The sequence below is a fragment of the Pelophylax lessonae genome (assembly GCF_965119305.1).
Source record: "Pelophylax lessonae genome assembly, chromosome: 2".
Taxonomy (NCBI): domain Eukaryota; kingdom Metazoa; phylum Chordata; class Amphibia; order Anura; family Ranidae; genus Pelophylax; species Pelophylax lessonae.
The window spans coordinates 161,109,082-161,123,218 of NC_138769.1; the positions used below are offsets into that span (position 1 = coordinate 161,109,082).

General features: G+C 44.3%; 1 protein-coding gene across 1 annotated transcript in view; it reads left to right on the forward strand.

The window, feature by feature from the left end:
* VPS37D (VPS37D subunit of ESCRT-I) overlaps window positions 1-14,137 on the forward strand; it is a 58,545-nt gene that overhangs the window by 17,484 nt on the left and 26,924 nt on the right. The window contains exon 2 of the mRNA XM_082246024.1: window positions 8,422-8,593. Within this exon, the coding sequence (XP_082102150.1) occupies window positions 8,422-8,593 (172 nt within the window). The remainder of the gene's footprint in view (window positions 1-8,421; window positions 8,594-14,137) is intronic.

Consider the following 14,137-nt stretch of genomic DNA (forward strand, 5'->3'; position numbering starts at 1 on the left):
GACCCTAACTAAATGAGCCAAGCTTTTGCACAAAGGGCCTAGGGGGTGAGCAGGTCACCGCTGCTTGTGTTGATTTAGCAGACCAGTTGGTCCATGGGCTGCAGTTTATTTGTGATGCAGCTTTGGATACAGCTCCTGTGCTGTCCAAACTTTCTGTTTCAGCAGTGGTGATAGGTGCATGCTGTGGCTTCAGAATTGGTCCGCAGACCAAGCCTCCAAGAAAGCTCTTATTGATCTGCCCTTTCAAAGCAATTGCCTGTTTGGGGCTACCCTGGATTACATCATTAAAGGGTATCACGGGGGGAAGGGGGGTAGAGTACACTCCCTGCCAGAGTCTAGGAAAGGGAAGGAGCCTTGTCGTAGACGGGGGCCCTCCTTCCCAGCACATAGAAAATTATTTTATGCTTCTGGGACAGAGAATGAGGGAAATAGATCTTTCAAATCTTCTCCGGGAGGTTCCAAGCATCCTTAGTCTGGTAAGCCTAGAGCTAGTTTCTCTGGACCAACAGACAAGACCCCTTCAGCATGAAGGTCTGCCCTCACCCATTATTGGGGTGGGGGGACATCTTCACTGGTTTCCGGCCTCGTGGACCTCATTCATGGGCGTTAAGGGGATCAACAAAATTATTATTTTGGGGGTCCCCAGAAAGGGGGACAAAGCTTGTCCTTTTCAGATTTTTTAGGTCCCGAGTCTCCTTGTGCGGATTTAATTCCTGCAAAGGTTCAGGTGATGTCCGAACTACCTAAGGTCCCCCCTATCCCTGTCCAGGGAATTGATTTACCTAGGTCTGATTCTAAGCTGACCAGGGTGGTCCTTCCTCTGGACAAACTTTAGGAACCACAGGCGGTGATTCATCAGCTGGTGTCACACAGATAGTTCTTTCTCCCATTTTGCATACAGGTTCTGATTCTGGCGGTATCCTCCTTCAAGACAGTTCTGTTTACACAGTCCTACATGCAGCTTCTTTAGTATGTTCTGCTCCACAGGAGGATACCAAGGTTCGTGGGGAGATCACGGGTTCCTCTGGCAGACGCCGCAGGCATCCAAGGACCACGGTAAGGCCAGTATCATCCGCGGCTCAGGCTTCTTCCGCAATTATTGCCAGGAATCAAGGGTGAGGATCTTCCAATCAGTCTGTTGGCCATAAATGTCCCTTGGGGGCTTCCCCTCAGAGAAGACCAGTTGTCCCAAGGGCTGATCTACCATCCTGCTTTACAGTCGCTGATTTAATGGCTTAGCTATTGAAACCCAGGTACTGTGGGATGGAGGTCTGTCTGGGTCAGGGTTCCCTACTATGGGGAAGGCGAGGAAGTCATCTTCCAGCAAGATATACCATCGGATGAAGAAAGCGTACATTTCTTGGTGTGAGTCGATTGGTTACAATAGAATTGTGAGGTTGGTAGGCTTTAAATCATATATGGTGCATAAACCTTAATAAAGTGCTTTGGTGCTAGTGGCAAGGAAAATAATGAGATATATATATTCAAAATTTCAACACAATAAATTATAAATATCAATAACCTTATATTGCTGCTTAGAGTATATAGTGTGCCACAATATTAATATGCAGATCTTAAAAATAAATGCAGTGCAATTTAAATATAAACAATATAATCATAAAAGTCAAGGTGATGGGAAGTGCAGTTCTTTGTAGTGATTCAATCAAAAAGTGCTCAAAAATTGATTCAAAGCAGTTCATAAATTACAGTTCATGAGTGACTTAGGTGCAAATATGCAGGTTTATCTTGAGTGCAGAGTGGATATAAAGTGCAGGTGCTCTGTGTTGAATCCTCCAATGATCCAGTGCTGGTACTTGGTGTCACCGTGAGGAATAATAGAATAACACACTCACCAGACGATGTGGGTCTTATATACCTTATGGTATTAAGACCTATTTGCACTTGTTTGGCTGCCTGGACCAGAGTAGATACCGCTGGGCTTTGTGGTGCCACTGTGCACCAGATTGCCCTCTCCTGGATATCCATGTATCTGTTTTCCGGCACCACCTCCAAGTCCGACTGTGGTAGATAGGTCCTATTCTTGAGACTGGGGTCAGATTGCTTCTGCTTTGCACTGTCTGTAGAAGATTTTATGTTTAAATGTCCTCTCTGGTGGGTAATTTCCAGTGACCCTGTGCCCCAGGAACCGGAAGGGACGCCAAAACCGGAAAGTGACACCAAAGCACTTTATTAAGGTTTATGCACCATATATGATTTAAAGCCTACCAACCTCACAATTCTATTGTAACTATTTGCATTGGTTAAGAAATTTTCCAGCAACAGTTCATCCACAGCAAGCTGTATAGTTAGCCCCATTTATTGTGGCTTTACTCTTTTTGCCTTCTACCCTTCCTATAGCAGCTGCATTTTTAATTTTATAATTTCATATATTTATTAATTTTTTAATTTCACTATTATATTTGGGCACACCTTTGACCCCACCCATTGGCGCGTGGGATATACATATCAAGTATATTAATTCCGTGAGTCGATTGGTGCTCATCCTCGATCCTTTTCTGTGGCTCTGATCTTAATCCACTTAACCCCCGGAAGATTTTATCCCCTTCCTGAACAGGGCCTATTTTGCGATTCGGCACTGCGTGACTTTAATGGACAATTGCGTGATCGTGCGACGCTGTACCTAAACGAATTTGACGTCCTTTTTTTCCACAAACAGAGCTTTCTTTTGGTGGTATTTGATCACCTGTGCGATTTTTTTGATCATGCGCTATAAACAAAAAAAGAGCGTAAATTTTGCAAAAATAACAATATTTTTCACATTTTTTTTATATGAAATTCCCCCCCAAAAAATGTAAAAATCTAAATTTTTTAACATTTTCGGCCAATTTGTTTTATGCTACATATGTTTGGTAAAAAAAATCGCAAAAAGCGTATTTTGATTGGTTTGCGCAAAAGTTATCGCGTTTACTAACAAAGGGAAAGATTTTTGTCATTTTTGTTGTTTTTTTTTTTAACGAGTAATGGCGGTGATCTGCGTTTTTTTTTTTTTGCAGGACTGCGACATTGCGGCGGACAGATCGGACCCTTGACTGACATTTTTGACACTTTTGGGGTTACCAGTGACATTACTGCAGTAATCAGTGCTATACATATGCACTGACACTGCAAAAATGACACTGGCAGTGAAGGAATTAACTGTATTGGAGAGGGAGGGGTTAATTGTGTCTTAGGGGCGTGCTTCTAACTGTGATTGGCTGTGGCTACTATTGTAAGAACAGAGATCAACGGTCCTACATAGTAGAACCGTCTGATCTCCATTCTTACACAGGGAAGAATGACAGGCGGCTTTGTTTACATCAGCCGCCTGCCTTTCGTCCGGCGTAACGGACGATCGCGAGTGCCCGGCGGACATGGGGTCCGTGAGCGCGCCTCCGGCGGCGTGCGCTCGCTCCCTAGAGCCTCACAGGCTAGCGACGTAGTACTATGTCGCTTTGCCTGTGAGGGGCTGACCGCCGCAGTCGGCAAGCAATTAACAGGGCGTTGGTCAGAAGTTGGCCTTGAGTACCACCAATGGCCAGGTGTCTACCTTGGCAATCTTCTTTCATTGACCCCTAGCCACGCACTCTTTAGTTCATACCTTCATTCAGGGTGTTTGACGTGTGGCTCCACGTGTACGGTCTCTTTTGCCGCCATGGGATTTAAATTTAGTACTTTCGGTTCTCCAGAAACCTCCATTTGAGAATATTCGGGAGATTCCCTTGCCTACGTTATCCCAGAAGGTGACATTCTTGGTGACTATTACCTCGGCCTGCAGGGTATCGGAATTGGTGGCATTATCCTGTCGCAGTCCCTATTTAGTGGTCCATAGGGATAAAGTGGTTCTTCATCCCTGTCCATCATTCCTGCCCAAAGTTGTCTCTGACTTCCATTTGAATGAGGACATTGTGTTGTCTTCCTTGTGTCCCATCTCAAGGAATTTGCGTTGCATACCTTGGATGTGGTTCGTGTGATTCGGGTGTATCTGGCAGCTACCGAGTCCTTTCAGAGATCAGACTTGCTTTTTGTGGTTATGGACGGATCAAGAAAAGGGCTGGCCACTTCTTCGGCTACCATCTCCTTTCACCACCTGGTCGTCAGTGCATACCTTTACAAAATTCTATAAGGTAGATACTTTGGCATCTGCGGATGCTTCTTTTGGCTGCAAAGTTTTGCAGGCTGCTGTTAAAGAGGGGCTGCTCCCTCTTAAGGGGTGTTTTTTCTTTAAACTTTTTATTTTTCAGACAGGGCTCCTGTGACCTGGTTAAGGCTCCTGTGTCTTGGTTAAGGGCTCTTATGGTTAGCCTTGGGTTATTTTCTCCACCCCTCATTTTCCTTTTGGCACTGCTTTTGGACGTCCCAGTAGTTATGATTTATAGAGCGCTGTGTCCATCGATGAACGAAAGAGAAAATTGAATTTTTGTTCTTACCGTAAAATCCAAGTCTCTGAGTTCATCGACAGACACAGCACCCACCCCTCGATGGAGTTCTGATACTTCTAATACTGCTTGCTACTAAACTGATTACCTAGAGCAGAGAGCGGGGTTATATACCAAGCTGAGGATAGCCCATGGGTGTAGCCAGGTGTTTTTTGTTCTGCCTAGTCCTACTCCTGGAGGAGGCATTATATAACCCCAAAAAATCCAATTTTTTGCCTAGAGTTTGGCTTTAAATGTATGAGAATCAGCCCCATTGTCACAAGCATTGCTTAAAATTGGGAATATATCTTGCTTTTATCGAGTTGCATATGAGCAGCCTATATGACTGTGTGGCACGCAGGATTATGCTTCTCAATTAATCACTTACCATCCTTACACCCATATCAACCTGACCATTTCTGAGTTTGTTATAGGAATATGTGACAATTAATGAGGCATGACTATCTCAGCAGGTGGTTGGATGGTCTCATGAAATTTTAACTGTGATTAAGAACACATATAGAAACTTATTAGGCCTCATGTACACTGAGTGTTTAGCTGGGGTGCATGAGAGTCTGGATTTTGCGGATGTAAGGCTTAACTGCACCAGTCCTGCCGGCAGCCTGTAAAAGCTATGAGAGGAAGACAGCTGGATGGGGCAAGACAGTACACTGAGCAGTACTAATGTTTAGGGCAGTATGTGCCCCCATACTGTCCTAAATGTTAGTGTAATTCAGTGCATCGTCCAGCCACAGCGGATGTTAGCCTCTCATAGACTTTACAGGCTGCCGGCAGTACTGTGCACTTGTGCCTTCCGCCTGCACCTAAGGCTTGATTCACACGTATGCATGTTGCTTTAGAGTGTTTGTTTCTGTAATGCTTTTTGCTGTGCTTTCCACTATTTTTTTTGCCACGATTGTACCGCGATTTGGGTTTAATGTTTTTTTTTTTTTTTTTTGGGGGGGGGGGGGGAATTTGTTGTTGCACAGGTTTAAAAACGCAAGTCGCTGCAAAATTGCGGTTAAAAAAAACACTACATGCTTTTCTGAAGTATATTGAAACAAAAAAAAACAAATAAAAAACACAGTTGCATTTCTGCAATAAGCATGAAAAACCGCATTGGTGTGAATGGAGCCTAAACATTGGAGTCTCATGCACCAAGGTTAAACACTCTGTGTACATTAGGCCTTTGGCTTTAGTAGTAGTGATTTCAATCAATAACTTGGTACAATACGTTGATCTTTCAGGCGTCTACCTGCCTTAAACTGTTTTGTATATGTTTTAAAGGGCATAGATTCCCCAATAATTGAGGCCTTTATGTATTCCTAACTGACCTGTAGCTGTAGACACTGTGGAGACATTGATCTGCAGATTTTACAACAGAGGCACTGAAATCACAGCTCCACTCCCTTTCTTTGACAGCATAGACTTCACATCCTGCCAGCCCTCTTATTTGAACAAACACAAGACTAATATTTCTGGAAACACTAGAACTTGCTTGACTCATTGCAGAAAACAAGAAGGGGAGGGCATACAGTATCTCACAAAAGTGAGTACACCCCTCACATTTTTGTAAATATTTTATTATATCTTTTTATGTGACAACACTGAAGAAATTACTCTTTGCTACAATGTAAAGTAGTGAGTTTACAGCTTGTATAACAGTGTAAATTTGCTGTTCCCTCAAAATAACTCAACACACAGCCATTAATGTCTAAACCGCTGGCAACAAAAGTGAGTACACCCCTAAATTAAAATGTCCAAATTGGGCCAAATTAGCCACTTTCCCTCCCCGGTGTCATCTGACTCGTTAGTGTTACAAAATCTTAGGTGTAAATGGGGAGCAGATGTGTTAAATTTGGTGTTGTCGCTCTCATACTGGTCACTGGAAGTTCAACATGGCACCTCATGGCAAAGAACTCTCTGAGGATCTAAAAAAAAGAATTGTTGCTCTACATAAAGATGGCCTAGGCTATAAGAAGATTGCTAAGACCCTGAAACTGAGCTGCAGCATGGTGGCCAAGACCATACAGCTGTTTAGCAGGACAGTTTCCACTCAGAACAGGCCTCGCCATGGTTGACTAAAGAAGTTGAGTGAGGGTGCTCAGCGTCATATCCAGAGCTTGTCTTTGGGAAATAGAGTGCTGCCAGCATTGCTGCAGAGGTGTAAGGGGTGGGAGGTCAGCCTGTCAGTGCTCAGACCATACACCGCACACTGCATCAAATTGGTCTACATGGCTATCTTCCCACAAGGAAACTCCCTCTAAAGATGATGCCCAAGAAAGCTCGCAAACAGTTTGCTGAAGACAAGCAAACTAAGAACATGGATTACTGGAACCATGTCCTGTGGTCTGATGAGACCAAGATAAACTTATTTGGCTCAGATAGTGTCAAGCAGTGGCGGCCGGTTCGTTAGGGGCGCCGCTCCCCATCCATGCGTCCGGCCCCCTAATCTGCATGCAGTGGCGCCGGACGCCTGGAGTTCAATGGGGATTTTTTTTGCATCATCTGATTAGAGCCAGAGGCTCTAATAGGGCGATGCAAAGGGTGGACCTCAAAGTCACGCAATTTTTTACAGCGTTTTTTGCCGCAAAGCAATGCCTATTACATTTTTCTGTTTGCGCCCCCCAAAAATTTTGAGCACCAGCCGCCACTGGTGTCAAGCATGTGTGTCGGCAACCAGGTGAGGAGTACAAAGACAAGTGTGTCTTGCCTACAGTCAAGCATGATGGAGAGAGTGTCATGGTCTGGGGCTGCATGAGTGCTGCTGGCTTTGGGGAGCTACAGTTCATTGAAGTAACCATGAATTTCAGCATGTACTGGGACATACTTAAGGAGAGCATGATCCCCTCCCTTTGGAGACTGGGCCGCAGGGCAGTATTCCAACATGATAATGATCTCAAACACATCTCCAAGACGACTACTGAAGCTGAGGATAAAGGTGATGGACTGGCCAAGCATGTCTCCATACCTAAACCCTATTAATCATCTGTGGGGTGTCCTCAAACTGAAAATTGAGGAACGCAAGGTCTCTAACATCCACCAGCTCTGTGATGTCGTCATGAAGGAGTGGAAGAGGACTCCAGTGGCAACCTGTGAAGCTCTGGTGAACTCCATACCCAAGAGGGTTAAGACCGTGTTGGAAAATAATGGTGGCCACACAAAATATTGACACTTTAGGCCCAATTTGGACATTTCCACTTAGGGGTGTACTCACTTTTGTTGCCAGTGGTTTAGACATTAATGGCTGTGTGTTGAGTTATTTTGAGGGGACAGAAAATGTACACTGTTATACAAGCTGCACACTCACTACATTACATTGTAGCAAAGTGTAATTTCTTCAGTTTTGTCATATGAAAAGATATAATAAAATATTTACAAAAATGTGAGGGGTGTACTCACTTTTGTGAGATACTGTAGCTGTATTACTTTACTACAGTATGATTTATTGCTGTGATTCAGTAAGAAATCTGCCATCAAGAGCCCCTGGTGTGGAGCTGTTGAAAATCCGTCCAACTTCAGCATACAAGGTGAAGATACAATAAAATTAGCATAATGCAGATCTCAGTACTAACTTACCATTCCAAGTTGCCAATGCAGTTGAGCTTGGATTGCCTCCCTGATGAGTCTGTGGTTTTGGATACAAATAATGGTAGATCCCTCAATGATTATATTATTATGTTCCTGCAAGGTGCAAAGTGAAGCCAAATGTGTTGGGTTATGAACCTCCGCACATTTGTCTTCCAAATCCTATTCCTGGTCAGATAAATGCATGTCACTGTATATAGGCCTAAATATAGAATAATATTTATTTTCCTTAAAATCTGTATTCATTCCATTGGTTCATCCATTGTTCATCTAATAGGATTGTATAATTATGTATTTTTTTTTTTTTTAGGGCAAATTACTCTTCTCACAGTTTCACTCAGTTTTTTTTACCTATATTTCTTTATATTTCATTTCTAAAGCCTGCATCTGTACTTTTTAACTCATACCTCCTATCCAGGTACAAGCACTCCAAGAGGAGAGGAAAATTTCTTTGGCTTCTAACTTTGAGCTTGCTCAGAAAAACTTGTCTCTTCGCCCACGTTTGGAAACTGGGAAAGCCAACCTGGCAATTAAGTACCAGCTGTTACGTGAGACGTGTGCATCTTGTCGTGGGAAACTACGAAAAATCCGTAAGTAATGTCCTTTTTGTTTACTCAACATAAGAATGTACAAAATTTGTCAATTTTATATAAGCTCGGAATGGTCATGCTGAGTTTTTCTTGGGTTTGGCAGTAAAAGTCTGACACCGGTTTTAACCCTTCCCTCATTTTATCCAGATTGTTTTGGTTGGATTTCCTTTTTAAAAGAGAAGTATGGATTTTAAAAAAACCAAACAATTATACTCACCTAGGTGATGCTACATCTGTCACCTGCTGGCTCTGCACAGAGAACTGAGCAACCAAACACAGCTCATCGCTCAGTACTCCCCTTCACTCTGAGCAGAGAGCTATTACTAATAGTCACCAGCTGTCTGCTCTGCCCTTCCAGCGCTCCATGTAATGCTGGGCTGTGGAGGGGGCAGGATCAGCTGGCTCAATCTCCCAGCAGTTTGCATCTGTCACCTGCTGGCTCTGCACGGAGACCTGAGCAATCAAACACAGCTGATCACTGAGTACTCCCCACCACTCTGAGCAGAGAGCCGTGAATGAAAGTTACCAGTTCTCTGCTCTGCACTTCCAGCACTCAATGTAACTCTGGGCTGTGGAGAGGGCAGAAGTAGCTGGCTCAGTCTCCCAGCAGTTTGCTGAGAGGCTGAGCCAGCTGTCGGTCAAGGTATCGAGTTAAAAAAGCCAAACAATTATACTAGCCTAGGTGGCTCTGCACGGAGAACTGAGCGATCAAACACAGCTGATCACCCAGTACTCCCCTCCACTCTGAGCAGAGAGCTGTGACTGATAGTCACCAGCTCTCTGCTCTGCCCTTCCAGCACTCAATGTAATGCTGGGCTGTGGAGGGGGCAGGAGCAGCTGGCTCAGTCTCCCAGCAGTTTGCTGAGAGGCTGAGCCAGCTGTCGGTCGAGGCATCTGGGTGGATGCCGACTGTAAAGTCAGGATTGATCCAGAGCCTGGACCGGCTGAGTGACGTCAGCTGACAGTGAGCTTTAGCTACAAGAGAAGAATAGCCAAAATAACCTTGGCCATACTTCTCTTTTCAAATTTAGAGATGGGTGGTACTTAGTTAATATAAATATTTGAATAACTATGAATATTTGTTCTGCTCTTCTTATCACAACCAGATTTCTGTAGATATGTGACGTCTCTGTTTCACCTGTGTGGCGTGTTCACAAATATGAATCACAAATATGAATCCACATGTTGCAAAGTCTTAGTGGCTGTGTCCCAAGGTAGGCAACACAATCTCAGCATTCTCATGAAAGACAGAGGTAACTTTCGGTCTTGCATCCAACATAGGAATAAGTACCACTCTGTCCGGAAAAAAGGTCAGAAAAGGCTCTTGTGCCCCCAAGGCCCCAATTTCAGACACTCTTTTTGCCAAAGTCCCGGCTACTAGGAAGACCGTCACCAAAGTCACCTCTTTGATGGTAAGAGACTCAGGCAGGAGGAAGGCTCTGCAGTCCACCCTTTGGACGTAAGTAGTTGCATCAAGAAATATCTGGATGCCACGGTTCCCTTCCGGAAGTCGGAATACCTTTTTGTCGCCTTTCATGGGAAAAATAAAGGCTCAAGAGCTTCGTCAAGATCAATTTCCTCCTGGATCATTCAGGCCATTCAATGGGCTTACAGGGCAAAGGGCTTGACTCCTCCAGTGGCGGTTACGGCTCACTCGACTAGGAGTGTTTCCACTTCCTGGGCAGTCTCCAGACACGTCGCTCCTGATGTAATCTGTAGAGCAGCATCCTGGTCTTCCATTAATACCTTTTTGTCCCACTATTGTGTTGAGCCAGCGGCTCTTTCTTCTGTTAATTTTGGTTTACAAGTCCTGTCAGTTGACAGAGTAAATTAAACTTTGTTCAGCACCTGCCCACCCTGTTGGTGTACGGCGAGTTATTTCCCGATACTTATGCTGCCATGGAGTCTGTCAGGAAAATGGAAAATTGATATCAAATACTTACCGTAATTTTCCTTTCCTGATGGACTTTATGGCAGCAGGAGTTCCTTCCCGGATTCTGTGGAGGATAGTTACAGAACACGTGTGCTGAACAGGTGCAAAGATTTATGGGAGTGGTGTCCTATAGGGTAGGTTTGGAGGTGGGGCTAAACCCGATACGTATGCTTCCATGGAATCCATCAGGAAAGGAAAATTACGGTAAGTATTTGATATAAATTTTACATTTTTGGGCCAGTGTGCAAAAATACCTGGAGCAAAGTGTTCAAAGGTGCTTGAGGTACCAGTTGAATCTTTATATTTATAAAAGTGACAGGTTTTTCTAGATGATTGCCAGGAGCATTAAATCCGATTTTACATGAATCAGTGCTGCTCTGAAAAAAATATGCTAAATAGGATGTGTTTTTTTATTTTTTTATTTTTTTTATGCTGCTATAGAATGCATTTTTGTACTGCAGGTCCTAGGAATGTGTAATGTAAATACACTGGTTTGTTGTATTGGCCCATATCTGAACTTGTGTGTGGATTAGAAGAGCTTTATGTGAAATTAGGGCAGGGAGAGAAACAAAATATGAACAGTGCAGTTCCTTGTGCTCCATTTTCATCCACAAAAGCTGTATCCAGGCACAATGTCATAGGGATGTATTTATCATAAGGCCCTAACAGGACAATGTTTCAGTAAAACTATTCAAGGAACAAAGTGCTTCCAATGCAAAATAAAGGTGGTAGGTAATAAAGAGGTCAGATGTGTAACCTATGAAACATGTTTCCTAAAATGCGTCAAGCATAGATATTCAAGCTTATAGACAGATGGCCCAACCTAGAATGTATGGGTTGGGGGATGATAGTAATTTTGCTGTTTTTGTCTTCTATCTGTTCTTTCTTTTTAGCATGCATTTTTTTCTTTCTTATCTATTATATCACTGGCAAAATTTGTCAAATCGTAGATCAGGCAAGATTCATTTTAGTTGGAATTATCACATTAATTACTAATTATTACTTTCAGCGGAGTCCATTTTGTGCCGAATTCCTGAAGGTTAGGTTAATATAGATGTTGGCATATATTAATACAGTATCTCACAAAAGTGAGTACACCCCTCACATTTTTGTAAATATTTTATTATATCTTTTCATGTGACAACAATGAGGCTCTGTTCACACCTGAGCGTTTTTCAGCTCATAAAACGCTCATCTGTGAAAATCCAAAACGCCCAACAATCAAAATCCCATTAATTTCAATGGCCCCTGTTCACATCTGAGCATTTTGTCCCCTGAAGCAAAACGCCTGTAGCTGAAAAAAGTACAGGAGCTTCTTTTTGGGCTAATTACCAGCGTTTTTGTTAGATGTCAATGCCTGCCTCCAAAAATCGCTCGAAACCGCTACGCTCAAGTGTGAATGCAGCCTGAAGAAATGACACTTTGCTACAATGTAAAGTAGTGAGAGCACAGCTTGTATAACAGTGTAAATTTGCTGTCCCCTCAAAATAACAACACACAGCCATTAATGTCTAAATCACTGGCAACAAAAGTTAGTACACCCCTAAGTGCAAATGTCCAAATTGAGCCCAAAGTGTCAATATTGTGTGTGGCCCCCATTATTTTTCAGCACTGCTTTAACTCTCTTGGGCATGGAGTTCACCAGAGCTTCACAGGCTGCCACTGGAGTCCTCTTCCACTCCTCCATGATGAGATCACGGGACTGGTGGATGTTAGAGACCTTGCGCTCCTCCACCTTCCATTTGAGGATGCCCCACAGATGCTACATAGGGTTTAGGTCTGGAGACATGCTTAGCCAGTCCATCATGTTTACCCTCCACTTCTTTAGCAAGGCAGTGGTCGTCATGGAGGTGCGTTTGGGGTCAGTATCTTGTTGGAATACTGACCTGCGGCCCAGTCTCTGAAGGGAGGGGGATCATGCTCTGCTTTAGTATGTCACCGTACATGTTGGCATTCATGATTCCCTCAATGAATTGTAGCACCCCAGTGTCAGCAGCACTAATGCAGCCCCAGACCATGACACTCCCACCACCATGCTTGACTTTAAGCAAGACACACTTGTCTTTGTACTCCTCACCTGGTTTCCGTCACGCACGCTTAACACCATCTGAACCAAATAAGTTTATCTTGGTCTCATCAGACCACAGGACATGGTTCCAGTAATGTCAGACCACAGGACCAGTTCCAGTCCTTAGTCTGCTGGTCTTCAGCAAACTGTTTGCGGGCTTTCTTGTGCATTATCTTTAGAAGAGACTTCCTTCTGGGATGACAGCCATGCATACCAATTTGATGCAGCGTGTATGGTCTGAGCACTGACAGGCTGACCCCCCACCCCTTCAACCTCTGCAGCAATGCTGGCAGCACTCATACATCTATTTCCCAAAGACAACTTCTGGATATGACGCTGAGCACGTGCACTCAACTTCTTTGGTCCACCATGGCAAGGCCTGTTCTGAGTGGAACCTTTCCTGTTAAACCGCTGTATGGTCTTTGCCACCGTGCTGGAGCTCAGTTTCAGGGTCTTGGCAATCTTCTTATAGCCTAGACCATCTTTATGTAGAGCAAAAATTCCTTTCTCTTACGTCCTCCGACAGTCGCCGCCTCCTGTAAGTCATCACTATTGGTAACACTCTGTGGGGCTCTGCAGACTATCGCTCCATAACCTTCTGTTTGTGTCATTTCTGGCTCAGTTTCTTCTCCTTTTGGGGGTCTCTTTGCACTGTACATATAGAGGTGGGCTGCACACTCCGTGGCGGTCTTAAAGGGCCAGTACCTTTTTTTGCACTGTTATTTCTAACTGGGGCAATGGAATCTCAGGACAGCAAATTCCCTACAGATCTGGTGGGGGACCCCAGTCCTGCTGGGACCCCTGTTCTGCCTGATTTAGCCGCCATAGTGGCGTTTTTAGTGTCCAAAATGGAAGTGCTGATGGCTGAACGTGCTGCTAGGAAGAGACCCAGATTATCGTTCTCCTCTGATTCAGATGGTGATGTGGCTGCTGTAGCAGGCGTGCCCTTTTCAGGGTCTCGCTCATCCCTGGACCCTCTGGGGTCTGAGGGGGAGGCGGAGGTGGAAGGGACTGATGTCTCTTCCCCGAGGTCGCCGGAGGAACGTGCGACCATGGATGAGTTGATTTCTTCTGAGAAAGAAACACTACACTTGGAGGATGAGCCCAGTCCTCCGGGCATTGTGTCCTCTTTTTGTACACACAGGACCCGCAAGTCGGCGCAGGTTTTTCCTTGCCCCGCTGAGTTTCATTACACTGTGAATGAACTGTGGCGCACTTTAAAACGTCCATTTATGGTGCCTAGCCGGTTTAAGTTACTTTATCCCTTTGCACCGGCTACGGAATCGCGATGGTGTGTGCCTCCACAGGTGGAGAGATAGTCTGCAGAGCCCCACAGAGTGTTACCAATAGTGATGACTTAGAGGAGGCGGCGACTGTCGGAGGACTCAGAGAAAGGAATTTTACAGGTAAGATTTTACAAAAATTCCTTTTTTTTTAGATCCTCACAGAGTTCTTTGCCATGTTGAACTTACAGTGATCAGTATAAGAGAGTGAGAGTGATAACACCAAATTTAACACATCTGCTCCCCATTCACACCTGAGA